The sequence below is a fragment of the Phallusia mammillata genome, chromosome 1 (genome assembly GCF_965637545.1).
Source record: "Phallusia mammillata chromosome 1, kaPhaMamm4.hap1.1, whole genome shotgun sequence".
NCBI lineage: Eukaryota > Metazoa > Chordata > Ascidiacea > Phlebobranchia > Ascidiidae > Phallusia > Phallusia mammillata.
In genome coordinates, this window is record NC_137252.1 from 28715270 (window position 1) to 28732901 (window position 17632).

The 17632-nt window shown below is 36.1% G+C and overlaps 3 protein-coding genes across 3 annotated transcripts; 1 reads left to right on the top strand and 2 right to left on the bottom strand.

The window, feature by feature from the left end:
• Positions 1-173: 173 nt before the first annotated feature.
• Positions 174-5316, top strand: LOC145223794 (polyadenylate-binding protein 2-like). The gene is made up of 7 exons (XM_080090184.1): positions 174-385; positions 1242-1350; positions 2721-2791; positions 4164-4270; positions 4406-4493; positions 4583-4713; positions 5021-5316. The coding sequence occupies exons 1-7, from the start codon at positions 242-244 to the stop codon at positions 5052-5054; spliced, it is 684 nt and encodes a 227-aa protein (XP_079946310.1). The 5' UTR covers positions 174-241; the 3' UTR covers positions 5055-5316.
• Positions 5317-5983: 667 nt separating this feature from the next.
• On the bottom strand, positions 5984-8339 carry LOC145223805 (uncharacterized). Its single transcript, XM_080090194.1, has 3 exons — positions 8237-8339; positions 7654-7774; positions 5984-6426 (listed from the first exon to the last, which is right to left on the bottom strand). Exons 1-3 carry the CDS (start codon positions 8323-8325, stop codon positions 6289-6291), a joined length of 348 nt encoding a protein of 115 aa, XP_079946320.1. The 5' UTR covers positions 8326-8339; the 3' UTR covers positions 5984-6288.
• Positions 8340-11662: 3323 nt separating this feature from the next.
• On the bottom strand, positions 11663-17401 carry LOC145209066 (cytoglobin-like). The gene is made up of 6 exons (XM_080079315.1): positions 17164-17401; positions 16838-16926; positions 14304-14415; positions 13400-13516; positions 12770-12890; positions 11663-11913 (listed from the first exon to the last, which is right to left on the bottom strand). Exons 3-6 carry the CDS (start codon positions 14399-14401, stop codon positions 11785-11787), a joined length of 465 nt encoding a protein of 154 aa, XP_079935441.1. The 5' UTR covers positions 14402-14415; positions 16838-16926; positions 17164-17401; the 3' UTR covers positions 11663-11784.
• Between the last annotated feature and the right edge of the window lie 231 nt (positions 17402-17632).

Genomic DNA, 17632 nt, shown 5'->3' on the forward strand with positions numbered 1-17632 from the left:
CATTCAGGATCAGTTCGTTTCCTCTGTTCTTGCTTGTTACGAAACAGTTGTGATTTGTTAAAATACCATTGTTAAACACACTGTTCGGTATAAAACGCAAAAATGTGTTTGTAGTTGCTGATAGTGTTAGTGTGTAATACTTTTGTGCACGTTTTTCTGTGGTTTTGGCATGTTTAAAATTGTTTGCTCTCTCAAGTTAGAAATAGATTCAGAAACTGTTTAAAACTGAATACGAAAGAAAATGGCAGAAATCTTAGATCCTGACAACAGCTTAGATGGCCTTTCGTCCAATGCTGTATATGACGGTGACTTGACTGGTGATGGTGACGGTGATGATTCTGCCCTTCTTGATCAAAGCAATGCAACAGCTGAAGAAACTGATCCAGTATGTTTTTAACTAATGATATTTCCCTATTTATTCAACCCTATTGTGCCATACATGTTGAATTTCAACATGCACTTTCTTACATACCTATTCACCTTGCTTACATTACATAGGTTAGTGACCTCATGAATGGTGTATATATATATGTATTTAAGAAAATTAGATGTTTATTATTGGATTATTATATCTGCAGCTATTTATAAGCCATGTTTTCCAACTTTTTTATTAACGCTTTTAATTACTGACAGAATGACAAGCAAGGGCTACATAACATACAAGCTGAAATGTTTAGAAAATTACACACAACAATTTAAGATGTAGCTTAACTTAAAAATGTGTTAATTATTTGCATATAAGCAGTCTGTACAACACCAAAATAAAAAAAGCCAATTGCATAGCCCATCGAACATATGTATTGCAGCCTGCTCAGATGAAAATATTTTAAATACAGTGTGGTAGTGCTAGTGAGCGAATCCATTTTGCAGCTAGAATTACTGAACTTTACTGTTAGTGATTACTTCTGGTGATGTGGAGTAAAGCCAACTTGTGTTACATTGAGGTGCTTCCCGCTGCCTAATCATGCTATATGCTTGGGTTTGTCTGTAAAAAAGTATCTACACCCCTGTAGTTGATTAATGCGATTATACTTATTGTGCACATATGTAGACACAATTAAGTGTAGTTTTATGTAAGTGAAATCCGTGATTCATGTTATGGTTTGCAACTAAAGTTACTGCAACAATTTACCATACAGCAATTAACCATTTTGGTGTTTTGCAAAATATATATATACCTGAATTTGGTGTTTTTATCTTTAAATATTTGTGTTACTAATTTTATCTCTTTTATTCTTCAGGAACTGGAAGCAATAAAAGCAAAAGTAAAAGAAATGGAAGCTGAAGCAGAAAAATTAAAGGAAATGCAAAATGATGTAGAAAAACAAATTACTATGAGTCCCCCTGGAAGTGAGTTATTTTATTATTTACCTTCAAATCAGAATATTATGGGTCCCCTTGGGCCCTTCTATGAAGGGGACACATATTGTTTTTGTCCATATTTTTTTTTTCTTTTTTCTGTCTAACGCTAGTTTGTTAAACGTGTTTGGTCAAGAAAGAGTGCTCCCAATTTATTAAAATTTGGACAGATGTTACATATTAATCCAAATTTGATCCTCCTGAAGTTTGACCCCGAATGACCCAGCGGTTCACCCGCAGGCCCCCAAAATGAAATTTTTTGCTGTACTGACTAAAGTACACCATCTAGGAGTTATGTGCTCTGTTGGTTGGTGCAATGTGAGGTTTTCTAAAGAATTTTCTAACTTTTAACAGGATTTACCCATTTTTACCCCTTAAACCCCGAAATATTCGTTTCTGTCTAACGCTGGTTTGTCAAACGCGTTTGGTCAAGAAAGAGTGCTTTAAATTTATTCAAATTTACACAGATGTTAGCTATTGTTTAAAACCTGATCCTCTTAAAGTTTGACCCCAAATGACCCAGCGGTTCACCCACAAGCCCCCAAGACAGAATTTTTTAAAACGGCTATACTGACTAAAGTACATGATCTAAGAGTTTCCTGCTTTGTTGGTTGGTGCAATGTAAGGTATTGTAAATAATTTTCCAATTTTTTATTGGATTTACCCATTTTTTACCCCTTTAACCCCGAAATAATCGTCACCCCTTAAATCCTGAAACAATCTTTTTTGGTTTTAGGCCAGAAATACAAGGCCTAATGTGCTGAAATTTCAAACAATTGTTTGCAGTAGTTTACTCGTTTAGTATTCAAAAATTTGCCTAAATCGGCCAAATAATGACTTTCACAGCCCATAGTTTGTGTACACTGTCAGTCAGACAGAAGTCCCAAGGGAGTCATTCACTGGTTTACGATTAAAACGGTTTAGTGCAGAGCGGCAGGGATCAGCTTGACGTCCGGACAGACGTTTTAAGAGACAGTCTTTTCGGTGATTAGAAATGAGCTGTTTTTTTTTGTCCTTAAGAATCTAAAAATCACTGCAACATTTGTTTACCGTAAATCCACACAAACATGCGCGTGGGGACCCATTAGTTTTTGTTTACAAAAACAATCATATGTGTAGATCAAATGATGTGTATAGTAAATTGGTAAATATCGCATAGAATATATAAAATGGAAGTATATCAGAAAGCCACCCTTCTAGTTTGAAAAGCATTTGCAATATTTTGCATTATTGATTCTGCTATACTTAATATATATATGTGTGTCATAATAATAATTTGTGTTCGTCTAATAAGTTAAATGACATCATGTAGATTAGATTGGTTCTGTTAAATGAAATTTTATAAATGTGAAATGTATTAGGTGCAGCTTTAAGTTTTCCGACTCTGGAGGAGCGTGTAGAAGCAGATGCTCGGTCAATATATGTTGGAAATGTGAGTGGTTCAGCTAATTACTACAATGTATAAGAACTTATTATCTACCTGTAACCACAATGCATTAATTGTCAATTAACTTTTTTGTGGGTCCCCTTCCCTAAATGGGACGCATTTTGATTTCACTCAGTTTTCTCTTTTTTCTGCCGAAGTTTGTCCATGCACTTTTGCCATCAAATCTTTGATGGATTTGGTTGAAACTTTCACAGATGGTAGATATGTCCCCTGTTCGTTTGACTTGATATCCCCAGTATTTACCCCACTAGCCTCCAAAGCGTAAAACCTTTTTGTATGTTGCTGCACACCACAAACGATTTCTGTGGTGTAACAGTATAATAAAGGCAACAGAACATATGGTACTTGTGTTTGTGCAATACTTGGTGGGTGCTTTTGCACATGCCAACAAAGGGATGTTAACAGCCTTATGACATCAGAAGCGTTGCTAATAGCACCTCTAGAGGTCAGAATTTTAAACACTGTCTGATTTGGATAAAAATTACAGACTGTTGATTGGGTCATTGTGATTTTATAGTTTATACTTTTGGGTGTTGAACCCCATCATTTACCCTACTAACCCCCTAAAATGGGTGAGTTTTTTTAAAGGTGTCGGAATTAAATGGAACTTTGACAGCTTGTAGAATTTGTCATTTATAGGTGTCAACTGTTGTGTTAAACCTTGTAAGGGTGTAATCCCAGTATTTACCCCTTTAGCCCCCTAAGAAGGGTGAATTTTTTGAACATTGTCCGAATGGGATGAAATTTGTATAGCTGGTAGAATGTGCTATTTATACTTGTCGATTGTTATGTTTAACCCTGTTTCCCCAACATTTACCCCACTAGCCCAACAAAATGGGCCTTTTTTGTACAATGTCAGAAATGCAATGTAGATAGCTTGCACAGTGTGCCATTTATAGGTGTCAATTGTTGTGTTTAACCCTGTAACCCTATCATTTACTCCACTAACCCCCTACAATTGCATGCAATTCCCCATTAATAGGAGCTGATTGTTGTGTTTTGTTCTATTTTCTCACTATTTAAAGTTTTTTTATTAGATAGACCATAAAAGAACCTTCAAAATGTATGAATGGAATAGATTTAAATAGTTTGTACTTCATATAGCATATTTATTTATGCTAAGTACCAATCACTGTGTTTGATTTACCAATACTAAAACTTTCTCATTGTTATCTCTTGAAATGCATTATTTACAGCTTTTGCATCTATTTTTTCTGTTTAATGCAAGTTAAATCTGTAAATTTGACTATATCAAGTAGATACACCGGTAGTTTGGTTAAATTTAAAAGGCAAAAACTATTCTCTTCTGTTTTTAGCCAATTGAGGTTAGAAAAATCAACATTATTTTTCATGAAAGGTTGACTATGGAGCAACTGCAGAGGAATTGGAACAACATTTTCATGGTGCTGGATCAGTTAATCGAGTCACAATATTATGTGACAAATTCTCTGGGCATCCCAAGGGGTAGGGTTTAAATTTGTTTGTTTTTTTGTGTGAAATTCGTGACTTTTGAAGAAAATAATTTAACTACATATGTGTATTAGTAACATGTGATTTCCCAAAAGAACTTCAGTTTAAATGACACAAGTGTTATTTCAGTTTTGCTTACATTGAATTTGCTGACAAGGAATCAGTAGAAACTGCATCAGCATTGGACGGGACACTGTTTCGTGGTCGTCAACTACAGGTTTTGAAAAATCTTGCATTCATCATAAATCTCCGCTACTTCCATTATATACTGTAGTGTTGGAACCTACTTAACTTTAATATTTCCAGGTGCACGCAAAGCGCACCAACAAACACGGATTGACATCGACGGACCGTGGGCGCCCTCGTGGGCGGGGTAGAGGACACCGTGGTGGGCGTTATCATGCACCGTATTACGGAAGACCACGTCGAGCTTACAGGTAAGTTCTAATGTTGCAAAGAAGTGAAAGGTCACACGTGGTAAACGCCTTTAAACTTTTTCTTTAACGGTTCAAAACATTTCCATTCCTCCCCAATGTACTACATTAAATGCTCTTTGTATTGTTTAGCAGCTTAACCATACAAAGAGCAGTTAAAGTCTTTTATCAACTTTACAGATCATATTCCCGGAGCTTAAGTGGTTATTTACCCACACATGTACAAATTAAATTAAAATCCTCCCTTGTTGGGAACTGCTATACTAATGTTCCATATAGAGACAGAACCTAACAAAATTATTATTTATAGGGGAAGAGCAAGGTCATGGTATTCGCCATATTGAAGAGATCTATTGAGTCTCTTTGGATGACAACGCATCTGGAATCACTGACTATCACGCAGTCAATCATTTTATCCTGACTTCTATGTAAATGCCACCTTCGAAAAAAAACGCAAAACGTGTTATTTTTGGATGACTTTTTGTTGGGTATAAACAACACAAACGGTTAGGACAAAAAAATCGAAAACTAACCTGTAAATGCACATTGTGTTTCGGAGGTTTTATATCTCTCACTACCAATAAACGTTTTTATCTGTCCCGTTGATTTTACCGTTTTGGCGTTTTATGCTGACTTTCGTTCTTAACTTTTTCAGGTCGCGCCTCCTCTCTTGGGAGACTTCACGCTACACAACAGACACCTGGCACTACTTAAAAAAAATTCCTTAAAAAAAACAAAAAAGATACATGACAAAAAAAGCAAAAAAAAACACAAACAAAATTATACAATAAACTTTTAAACGTTTTACTTACTGTGTGATTTTTTTTTGTCAGAACCAGACAGTTGACTCAAGTCAAATTTTGCAGAATTGCCCACCAACTTCGGTTACCTATTTACTTATGTCTTGCAGAATCTTGTAGTCCTCACTCTTTGTCGTTAACCGAGTTTGTCAAGAATTGCTCTGGCACGTGTGTGAATTCACCGTAAATTGCAGCGGTTCAAACTCGATCACAGTCTGTTAGTAAATACGTGCCGAAATTGATTTTAACTCGGTTAAAATAGGCTACCTTTGAAGTGATTTATTCTTTTTTTTATTTCTCGTTGATCATAAGTGCGCCGCCGAGCTGCTCATTTTGTGTCAAGACAAAGTTCAATTATTTTTTAAATTGTTTTTAGAGTCCAGAATTGGTGTGAATTCAGTTTAACCCATCGGGTTCCACTGGGTTGGTACAATTCCGCTCAAATTTCTCTCTCAGGTGAACGATGGGCCAAGATGGGATTAGAACTTACAACCGTTTTAAACGCAATAAAGCGGTCGCTATCCACTCAGCTATCTTTATAAGTATTCAACGAAGGTAACAATATCGAGAGACAAACCAACGTCATGCTTTCATCATCAAAACAAGCAAGAAACTCTATTGGTTTGAATCAGTTTGCAAGGGACACTTTTCTTGGATAACATAGGAGTACCAAAGCCGCTATAATAAAATACATAAAAACGTTGTATACAAGCAAAAAGCAAGGCATTCAGTAACATTAATATTTGTTACATAAGTTTGAAATACAAGTCCAAGGGTTTCAACCAACGGTCTTCATCGACGCAATGATGTTATTTTGAACAGAAATTCCAAACGTTTTCCACACTTGCATCAATTCACAACTGACGTTGCACTTCATGATGATTTCGATGACATCAAACAATATCTCACCGAAGACCTACGAAGAATTTGAACGTGTCATGATAAGCACACTTGAACTGTTTAATTTAGGATTCCAAAACTACATACAACATTCAAGACGTTAGCATGCACCCAATTTAATTTCCACACCAATTCTATTTATAAGGAGCACTAAAGGAAACGACACTTTGGAAGGCATGGGGCGATAATTGGTGGTTTGCGTGATGGCCGTTCTTTGCTTCGTTATCTTTGACTAAGTCATTAAACTGAAACGTGTTGTGATTAAAACGGCCCCAATGAACAACAACACATCCGTTGACTTGGAATCCTACATTATACAAATAAAGTTGGAATAACTCAAAATAGTATGACTTGTTCAAGCCGCACTTTATTTTAAAAGTAATCAGACCAAAAACTAGGGGGAGATTTCACGAATTGCACAAAAAATTGTTGACTAGAATAAAAGTCGGAGGTAGGCCGGTCTAAAATTGGCACCCGAACTCCGAATCTGAAAGTACAAGCATGAAACCCGGTCTGTACCAAATTCTTATTAACAAAAGCTCTGAAAAGTCCTGAGAGTAGGCGAAGTTTCACCTCGAACAAGTTTATTTTACAGCAAGTTAACATTCTTTAAATAATCGTGTACAGTTTATGCCCCCGTACGTTTATCTTTTAGTTTCAACACTGTATGGACTTGTTTCACTTGTCAATTTAACTTTGTCAATAAAAGTTATTGTAAGCAGCTTTGGCCGGGAGCAGGCAGTTAAACATGTCGGTGATTTATTGCGTGTTCGGTATGGTTGTGTGATTTAGGCTAGAGCAGTGATCGGCGACTACCGGACCGCGGCCCGGTGCCGGTCCGTGGGGGGTTTGTTACTGGGCCGCATAAAACTTGCTTAATGTTCACATTGAATCAAAGTTGTAATTACTGTAATTAGTTTTTAGTGCTGAACATTTGTGGTGTTTGAATGCCGGTCCGTGAAAAAAAAATCAGTTTTAAACCGGTCCGCAGTGCAAAAAAAGGTTGCCGATCCCTGATTTAGTGGGAACTAAATACGTAAAATGTGTCACAGATATAAAAACATGTTAATAGTTGAGCCTAAAGCCCCGGATGTTTGGTTTTTAGATCGCATATAAAATAGTGTTGTGCTTTAAACAGACAAAGTATGTGGCATTTTTAGGCGAACCTGAAAAGCATTGGATTGTAAACCTGCAGCCAAGCATAAAATCACGTGAAACGTTTCGTTTCTGCACAAAAACTAACCTCTAAATGTTTCGGTTCGACTCCCAATCGAACATGCGCCGATCCTAGATGGTCAATGGTTTCTTGAAACAGTGATGGTGAGTCTATCGCTTTTAATAATTTGTCAACGTACTCTCCAAATCTGTCTCAAAACAAAGGTAATCAAAACACTTCTTTCAAATTCCAATTTGTCAGTCGTTTGACTATAATATGATTTAAGTGCCAGCAGGTTTTGGTTCTGACGATGCTTGTACGGATCACTGTGCATGACCGAAAGACATACATTGATTACAGTTAGGTAAAAAACTTTCAAATACCATGGCTGTGTGTGTTTTATTAATATTAAAACTCTTCATGGTCGACTCAATGGCCTGTACACTTACGTTCAAAAGTAAAAACGACCCAACAATACATAAGGAAAGGCCTTTACCGGACAACCAATTGATTTTGTAACATTGTAACTTGTTTGTCGATTATTTAGTTCCTTTGTTTTAGTTCAATTAAAGTTAAGTGCCTATATACAGGTGGATGAGGCAAAGATTTTATGGTAATTAAGAGCCCTTGTTGCATTTACAATTGGTAAACATATTTGCACGTTGCCTACCTGGCACTATGAATTCGAACAGGTCGATTTTTTCTCATTTCTTCCAAAGTAGTTTTCATGTCTCCAGGCACCATACTGTACAACTTCATCACATCCGGTGTAACTTGAAACAGTCTGAAAGGAAAAGGAAATCACATATCCCGCTTTACTTGTTGTTTCCAATTACAAATATTTTTCACCACGTTTTGTTCTTAGCTATGCAATACCCTGTTTAATAAACCATGCAAGGCTAACGATTGGATCTATGTAGTTTCATTTAGAAAACTACAATTGATCAAGACGACAGAAAATGCGATTTAAGTTGTCAATCTTTAACAAGTTATAAGCAGTGGCGGCTCGTGCCTAAAATTTCTGGGGGTGCTGCTCCAATTTTTAGCCTTTATTGGACAAATATAAGTTGGCAATATATAGAAAAGCCACATTTTTAGTTTTCTAGTCATTGTTTTGTGTAGAAAAACAAGTAATACAAATCTTAATTAGCAACTCCATTGTGACGTAATGGTTGTTACGCAATAATGTACACGGGTGTAAACAGCAGACGGTATCATTGGGGAATTTTGTTTACTTGCACAGCGACAGGCCAAACTCAATAACATGCAGTAATAATGTGGCACAAAAACACACTTGACACAGACTCGAAACAAGCGGTTGTAAATACGGTAAAACACAACAACAGTATACAGAAAAAAATTATTAATAAATGACTCGAAAAAGGTCGAAGTATTTCAATTGGACAACATTTAAGTAAAACTGGGTATAACAATGACTACTAACTAACACACTTGCTATTCAGTCCTTAATATGGTCATGTATCATTTAAGTACCTTATAGCCACAGTCAGCATTTTCAACATATTCCATTACACGTCACAGATTATAATTGCCACACAAAAAATAGCCATAAAGCTTTTTATTTGTATCATAACTGACAAATTGAACAACCACATTACATTTGTGTCAGAACTTGTTTATTCAACATCTTTTCTTAATTTTTGTGTACAACTATTAATTGTTTGTAAGTTTCTTAACTGCTAAACTTGCTGCTTTAATTAATGGCAAATAGCTTATAATTCCTTTTTTGAAGTACAAAACTCTGCAATCTTTGAAAATTACAACACTCTCACTTAAATTTAAAACATATTATTAAACCTTGTGCTTCTATTTTACAACCAAAATGAATCATAAAGCTATAGTTTAAGCAAAATAATTGATAGCTTCTTCCTTGATTTCCAAATGACAACCAAGAAACTGTTTTGTTTTTATTTAGTGCTATCACTGCAAGTCTTTTTGGAAATAATGGTGTTCCTTAGAAAAGTTTGCATCCTTTTTGTGTGTTGAAATCCTTTTCAAGAACCGTTTTGCCTTTGAGAGACTCACGGAAATTGCTGGCTAACTGGCTTTTCCGTTAAAAGTTTCAGTAACTTTTCTAACAACAGGATATGTTTGGTGGTCACTACTATCTCCCCTGTAGAATGTTCATTCTTAAGAAACATTTCCTGTGAAGCAAATTAGCAGCTACTGTTTAAAGAAACATAACATGTCCATTATATCAATACACAAGATTGCAGGTTTTTATTATAAAGGTTAATCGTGACTTTTCAAAGTGTTAGATGACCTTTTTTTCTATTTCAAGGTGGTAGATACACTTTTTAATTCAATGATAACTGCAAAAACTGAAGCCCACTTACAGTCATCTTAAAAATTCACGACTAACCTTCAAACAAATAAATTAAAACATGGCAAAAAAACTGTACTCACTGTCGAACTTAGAATATAGCAAACGGGTTTGGTTTTGGAGCACAATATAGACCCGGAACAGACAACACAACTGCAGCGGCCGGTTCACACGCTGCGTGATTGGTGGAGCTGCGCGAGCCGCAGCACCCAGTCGCCTATTTCGCCCGGCATGTAGCTTTTCCAAGTGCGCATGCGCACAAGTGCAAAACGTCATGAAACGTCACGATTCGTCATGAAACTGGAGCTGCAGTTCCACCATAGATAACATATTAATGCCATAATTTTATTTTTTTAAATGAAAAAAATGCCGATCAAGGCGGATATTAGTAAAAATTATAGTTTGGAATAAAAATAAGTATCATGAAAGTTATCTGTATTGTTGTGGTAGGAATACTGGGTGAAAATATCTAGCGGTGCTGCAGCTCCGCAGCACCCTAGCACGAGCCGCCCCTGGTTATAAGTTACCTTGATACAACATATAACGTACCTTTGGAGAAGTAACAGCCCAATTTGGGGAACACCCACTTTTGATATCTCGTTCCACGAATTCTTGAGCAGCTCTTTTTCGTTTTCGGCTAAATCCATTATTGTAAACCTCGCTCTATATGATTGCACTTTTCTTGCCTAGCTGTTAAGTTATTTCCTTATTGTAAGAAAACAACTTAAACGTAACCTGAACCGGTTTGAGAAACAAGTCTATAAGCCAATTTAACTCACGTCGGTTACGACAAGTTAGCCTAAATCGTCAACTTATATACCACAAAAACGCTATTTAAATTGTTTTGAAAATGGCTGCAACTTTGCCCGAAGGCAAGCTTTGGTGCTGACTGTCTAAAAATCGTGTTTCTTGAACATGATTTGTTCAACCCTGTTACTACGCTGTGATATGCAGAACTCAGTTTTCGTGCTAAACGAAAGGTCGGAAAACGCCTCGAACTGTAATTCACGCAACAACAGCCAAGCGTGTTTTGCGTGAAAGCCAAAAATAGTGGATTTTTTTCTCGGGCAATACGTTGTTGTTTTTGGCGATGAACTGAAGATTAGCGGTTTCAAGCCCAAGTTATCAAGAGAGTGAGGTAATGTATTGAAACGCAATCGCTTGAATGCAGCAAGGACCAAACAAGGATTGATGTGTATGAGGAATGTTAATTTTGGATGGTATATAGAAATCAGATATCTAGCTACAAAACGGATAAAAAGATAAAAAAATGATTAATCTGGCACTAGGAAGTAAACTGGTCTCCTTATTTTTTGTCTACCAGCGAAATATTGTTCTATGCTTTTTGGAACGTTTTTGCTCTGTAATGAGAACTTTTGCCCGCATGATTAGATGCTGTTGGTAACTGGCGTTTTCTGCTTTAATTCTGTCTTGGTGTTCAGCAACTTTGTCCTTCATTCCTTTTTACAGAAAGGTCTTTCTATGGGAGGTGATCTTTGTCCTCCATCTTTTTTATTTTTCCGTATCGGCGTATTCGTTTTACTTTTTATACTAAATGTTGTGATATGCGATGATACTTGTTTTTTTCTATGCATTTTTTTGCTGCAAAACGATTTATTATAGGGAATACAATGAGTAAGTCATATCTGGAAAAGTGTATGTTAATATAGTCGTCTTTGATCTTTGCTTAAAGCCGAAATATGCGGCGGAAAACATTTTTTTTTAAAAGTTGGCAAATGTAAACGTACGAAACAAAGCATAAAGGTAGTGTATTATTCGCAAGGGGTATAAGTTGCAATATAAAAATACAGACGGTAGGTATAACGCACATTTCAAGGCAACATTGGTAAGTCCAAAAGGCATTAAATCAGTTTTTACTCCATAGCGGCCAAAATGCCGGCCTTGATAGCACCATATGCTTTTATCCATGACGTCATTATGTCTGATTTAACATCGAGTTTAAGTGCTGTGCTGATGACGTAAACAAGCACTGATCCCATGACCTGTAGAAAAAGATACTTTTGCTTGTTTTCGTTTGTTGTCATTCATAATTTAGCTCAGAATACTAGATTAGGCCAGGCCAAACACAGAATCAACAAAGATTATATGTTTTTTGAACTTCGCAAAATTTAGTGGGCCGGTTTCAATGACGAAACTAATCCTTTGGGGGCCAGGCGTATTGTGATTTACATCAATGTCTCATTATTGTTATTTAAAATGTATTTTATCTGCAAGCATTTGAACATTATATCTAAAAATACTGATAAGAGAAAAAAAAAAACTAGTTGTGAAATTGGATTGAAGCAATTTTCAGGCTAAAATCTGCAATTCGCTTGGTGGCGCAATTGAGGTGTAATGATGCGACAAAACGGCTGAAGGTCCGTCAAAAAAATGTTTTTCGAACATTCTTTTCGGCAGTTTCGGTTAACCCAATTTTAATCTAAATAATTGACCACTAAAAATTTTACAGATAACACAATGCTACATTTAAAAAGCTGTTGTTGCCACTTATTCAAACATAGGTTGACAGGTAGGTAACAGTACAATGTTTTACAAATTAGGTCTTAAGATCATAAGAAACCCAGCCAATATAAGTTGGAAAGTAAAAAATAATCATTCTGACAAATCTTTCTTTCACAGGCAAATGTCCGACTTGATACCTACATTTGTTAAGTCAATAAATTGTGTAACCAACGCTACAATAGTGCTTAATTTTTGCATTTTAGCAAAGTAGTTACAAAAGAGATATTTTGCAGTCCGCATTCTTTCAAATTCTGGACAAGTTTTTTTTTATGTTTTAAAGACTGTAAACGTTCCTTTCAAAACGCAGATTGTACTTGCACACGTAAATTTCCCAACCTCAAAGTACTTGGGGTCAACTCCAATTTTTTTATGTGATACACCCAGATATGTGATGGTTTCTTGAAATTCGTCCGGCGATTCAAGATTTTTGACAAGTTTCGAAAGAGAGGATCCGATTCTGTGTGATAAAAAGCTTGCTGATTATGTCCATACGATTGTGTGTTAGTAAGTTTTGTAAAGGATGTACAACCTGCACAAATCATGTAAAAAGTGTGTTTTAATGAAACATGGTGGTAAAATGCTTTAATCGTTGTAATTTAAACACACTTTTAAAAAAAAGTGATATCGACCAACTAACAATCCACAACCTAATATGGGTGGGTACATGTATAGCACTGCAATAAGCATGTTCTGAGATTCCGTGCGTTGTGAGAAAGTCACTTTAACAAACGCAGTCTGTGTAGATAAGAGAACTACTTCTGTGGCGACTGTTGTTATAAGTTCTAAATCCCATCACTTGAAAATATAAATACTGCGTTGTAGTTGGGTAAATGGGACTCACATGTTTTTTTTTGTTAAGATTCTGATAGGTCTTGTTTCTAATCCATAACAACTTGAGTAGAAAAGCAAGCAACCCAAAATAGACAAGTTACTATGCAAAGATGAAAATGGGAAAAACTGCTAAACCTTGTTGCATGCTGCCTGGCTGCGGGTTCTTTGCGAAGGTTTTCCATTGTCGCGTCCATATCAGGTGACAGAACTTTGTAAAAGAGTTTTCTTACTTCAGGTGCAGTCTCAAGTAACCTGTAAAAAACGAACTAAACTAATTGACTACCTGTAGGGTATCACCTGTTCAAATACTACCAGGCATGCTCATGCAGCTGCACAAATCCGTTTAACAAGCCATTTTGAAAGAAAATTAAATCAAATGTGTCAAGGGTGTAAGGCAAAACCTACACAGAGATCGAATCAAATGGTAATATGTTAAAACGTTTAAGGTACAAAGTGTTTATTGTTGTTTGTAGGCCTATATCAGTTTGTTTTCGGAGCGAGCGATTAAAATCTATAGACAGGGAATGCGATTTTAAAGAGCCGAGTAATAAGCTTTTTCGAAATTATTTTTGAAATACTAATTCGCTCGACCGTTACAATTAACATGAGAAAGCTATATTAATGTATGTTCTGATTTGCGCTTTTGTGAATTGCACGTTTTTGAATTGAATTAGCAATTCGCTCTTTAACTAGAGTTGGTAGTTGCCTAATTCGCATTTTAACTTTAACTTCCTGATTTTAATTTTCAACGATAATAATCAAAACAACATTGACGTTCGTTTTTGCTATCACCCTTCGTTTTGTTGCAGCAGTTAAAGTTGCAGCAGTTAAACAGTCATCTATATAATTAAAACACCGAAAACTGTTTTGGTATTTTAAAAATCGTAATGTTTGCCAATCTAATTATGTGTTATTACTGTCATTTGGCGCGGAGGTGGTTTCGGGGCCTGTTGCACAAATGACACGTTCATTTGCAACTTTAAAACACATAATACATGGTTCAATATTTCTCACCCATACGCGAAGAAGGTTAATTTACCTGCAAAGTATCAGCATTCCTACTTCTTGGATACCAAGTTTTGCCAGATCAGCCCATGATTCGCGCAGCAATGTAACGTCGGTAGCAGTAAGGGCCATTGTTTCAAAGTTTTCTAAACAAGTATGTTAAACAAAGTATATTTGCATAAATCGAAACTTTGAAATCTTTTTACTTCACTGTTCACTTCCCATTTTTTTTTATAAAAGAGGCTTTCATACTAAAATATAAACTGAAACACCGTTTTGTGTAATGAGCCTGCGTGTCGCCTAACTGCATTTACAAAACGTTCCACGGTAAGCGGCAACGCATTGGCAAAGCCCTGCCATGAAACTCTTTACAGGCGCCGATTTAAGTCTGCTCAGTGTTGTTAATTGGTGTATGCGCACAATGTGTGTTTCAAGCAACTTGTCTTCGCTATGAGATTTTGAAAATAATTTTTTTGTTCTTATTGAAAACAATTCCAGGTTAACTAAACTGACAAATAAAAAACCCGTCCAAAACCTCGCAATTTCACATTTTTTGCATCTGTGTACTCAACTCCACAACGTCAATGAATAAAATGCAGCAGTGTAATCGGTTGCGCCTTTTTGCGGCACGTTCAACCCTATGGTAACTCGTCTTGGCCATTTTCTCTGTACCAAGTGCAGAACAACAAACAAAGTGGATCATTCCCTTTCATCAATGTATCATCAAAGCTACACCGGCAAAGGTTTGTTATTCTTCCGTTTCCCTTCATAGTACTTCAGGACCAGACAACCCTTCTGACACATGTAATCAAAACACAACGGCCACTTACTCACAAAATTGCAACAAGTCCTGTCAAATTATTCCTGCTTTTAGAGGTTTTTGTTTATTGATCAAAAAGTGCGGTTCATGTTTTCTTTGATAATGACCGCGGTAGCCTTTACGCTTTAGATTTTACAAAATGATTTTCATTGCTACAACGCGTTTTTACAGTTACACACTTCTGCAGCCTTTTTGAATCGCACTGGTCAACGGGTATACAAACATGACATGTAACATAATATACTTCCGTAATTGTTGAAGGTGTACTACATATGTACTAACATAAGATCAAGAATGTTTGGTTTTCCGTTCTTGTGCTACTTAGTTTCCTGCCTGTCTCGGATATCGATTTTTATTTGACTTTGTCAATTAAAACTGGTTTGTTGAATTCATTTCGTTAAATTTTCGCAGAAGATTAGACGTTTTTGTCATCTGCTCGCTCATCAGCCATTATATATTTATTTATTTTAACGAAGAGGATGTGTTTAGTAAAAAAATGTTATTATTTGCAAAAAAACTGAGACTGCAAAATTATAATCCCCGTCGAATTGTTTCCCAACATTTGCACTTTTGCTTTATCGAATACGTACAATCCATTGCCCTGAGAAAATATTGTAAACTTGCGAAACTACTTTTTCAAATCATGAATTAACCAAGGAAAACAGCATTAGCAAATTATGAAATTGTCAGCACATCGATGTTACACTTTACGCAACTAAAATGCAATTTAAAAACATCCCACATATCAAAAGCATCTGTTATTGCAAGACTTTTTTGAACGATTCATGCGCAGGGACAACGGCGATTGGTCTTGATCTGCAGTCGGTCAAAATTAACGATAATTGAAAATCGTTTGTCTTTCGTGTTTCATTAAGTGTTGTGACATTTGAAATTAACCATCAGCAAGTATTGTTTTTAGAAGTACTCCTATGCAAAGTAATATTGGCTGTGTAAAGTATCTCCGAGCGAAATTTATGGCAAAAAGGAGCTTATGATGCCATTTAGGCGAAATATACATATATACATTCCTTCATGTAAAACAGCCTGATTCTGTTTTAACCAAGGATTTTATCGTCCTTGGTTTTACTGTTTTAAAGTTCACTGAAAGTAAACAGTTATCGTCAGCAGTGAAAGCCTAGCTGTTACTGATGTTTGATCAATTACTAAAACTCGTTTTATCACAAAAAACGAACTGTAAAGAACGAAGAACAAAAAGTTACATCGCACAATGGAAATTATTGCCCCATTGTTTAACGTAAGGATTGCTTTTCCACCACGCAATCTCCTGGGATCTAACAGATCTCTAAAGCAAACACCGCAAACCGCATACATCGCTCCCAGCCTAAAGTAAATGCTGATATCACCAACTGAGTATAGCCTAAGTTTCATTTTTGTAACAACCTTTGCCATCCCGATTTTATATTGTGTCCATTTACTTTGAATTATATACTTTGTTTGAATAACCCACAGCAGGAATAACCTAACTTGTTTTGTTTTTTCCTGTCATAACGAATTTTCAAGACAAAAAACTGTTAATTTTGTAGAACCTGACAAACTGACTTTATTTCTTCGTAGAGACCCGCTGTAACCGCATTTCAGACAAAAATTCGTTTTTTTTTGTGCAAACAAACCGGTCTAATGCACATCTGAACAATAAATTAAAACCCACATATCCAACGACATAACACGATAAATAATAAACGATGCATTAACACAGCAGAATAATATACGACAATTTTCCCACTTACTTCTATAATCACGCGGGATCCAATTTTTTTCTACCCAGTGAGTTCTATTTTTTAACCGTGGCCAAATAAGCTAGGCGGCTGTTCCAAATCTGCCAAAGTGAAATAATAAAAAATGACTGCACAGTTACAAACAATTATAAAAACTGAAACTATGGTTTTTACGATCTGTTTAAGTGCTTTTATGAAAACGAACAACAAAACTAACTTTTGCTCGAGATTCTCTCAACTAAAAAACAAATCACTCTTTGGTACAACAAAACGACAAGCCGAGGAACCTCCTCACCCCAACTAGGGTAACCGCATTCAGCCAATTTTCTGCAATTCACCTCTAGTAATTGGAGCTGTCTTTGATCTGCAAAGGTGAACTACTGGACTGCGTCGATGTCAATTTTGTTTTTACCCATGCAAAAAATCCTAAATCATGTTCAACTCTAAAGGCTGAACACAAAATAATTGACTATCTTAGGCTATAGCAACATGGATGTACAACGAAGAATCACAAGTAAAGAAAAACGTGTAAAGCTCTTTCCCTTGAGTTTAAATAAACTTGACACACTCTCTGTTCTGCAACCGCCTACGGGTATTGCATTATAAATCGAATCCTAAACTTATATGCTGCTGATAGCTCAATTTGAGGTACCTACAACGGTTTTAGTGAAATGCCGTGAGGCCAACAAGCATATTGTCGACCTGCTGTCGTCTGACCGTATTAGTATTTTAACTAAAGCGATTTGTTTACACCATTATGTGTTTGACGTAGCCTATTATTGGTCATAATATAAACCAGTGGTTCTC

Bases quoted from the DNA above. Each gene is read 5' to 3' on its own strand.
- LOC145209066 (XM_080079315.1), bottom strand. From the start codon at position 14,401: ATGGCCCTTACTGCTACCGACGTTACATTGCTGCGCGAATCATGGGCT. The intron at 13,517-14,303 runs GTAAATTAACCT...CGTTTTTTACAG, and splicing joins GGAATGCTGATACTTTGCAG to GTTACTTGAGACTGCACCTG. The intron at 12,891-13,399 runs GTTTAGCAGTTT...TTTATCACACAG, and splicing joins GCCAGGCAGCATGCAACAAG to AATCGGATCCTCTCTTTCGA.
- LOC145223805 (XM_080090194.1), bottom strand. From the start codon at position 8,325: ATGAAGTTGTACAGTATGGTGCCTGGAGACATGAAAACTACTTTGGAA. The intron at 7,775-8,236 runs GTAGGCAACGTG...GTTTTGAGACAG, and splicing joins GTTCGAATTCATAGTGCCAG to ATTTGGAGAGTACGTTGACA. The intron at 6,427-7,653 runs GTTAGTTTTTGT...AATTCTTCGTAG, and splicing joins TCGAACCGAAACATTTAGAG to GTCTTCGGTGAGATATTGTT.
- LOC145223794 (XM_080090184.1), top strand. From the start codon at position 242: ATGGCAGAAATCTTAGATCCTGACAACAGCTTAGATGGCCTTTCGTCC. The intron at 386-1,241 runs GTATGTTTTTAA...TTTATTCTTCAG, and splicing joins CAGCTGAAGAAACTGATCCA to GAACTGGAAGCAATAAAAGC. The intron at 4,494-4,582 runs GTTTTGAAAAAT...TAATATTTCCAG, and splicing joins TTCGTGGTCGTCAACTACAG to GTGCACGCAAAGCGCACCAA.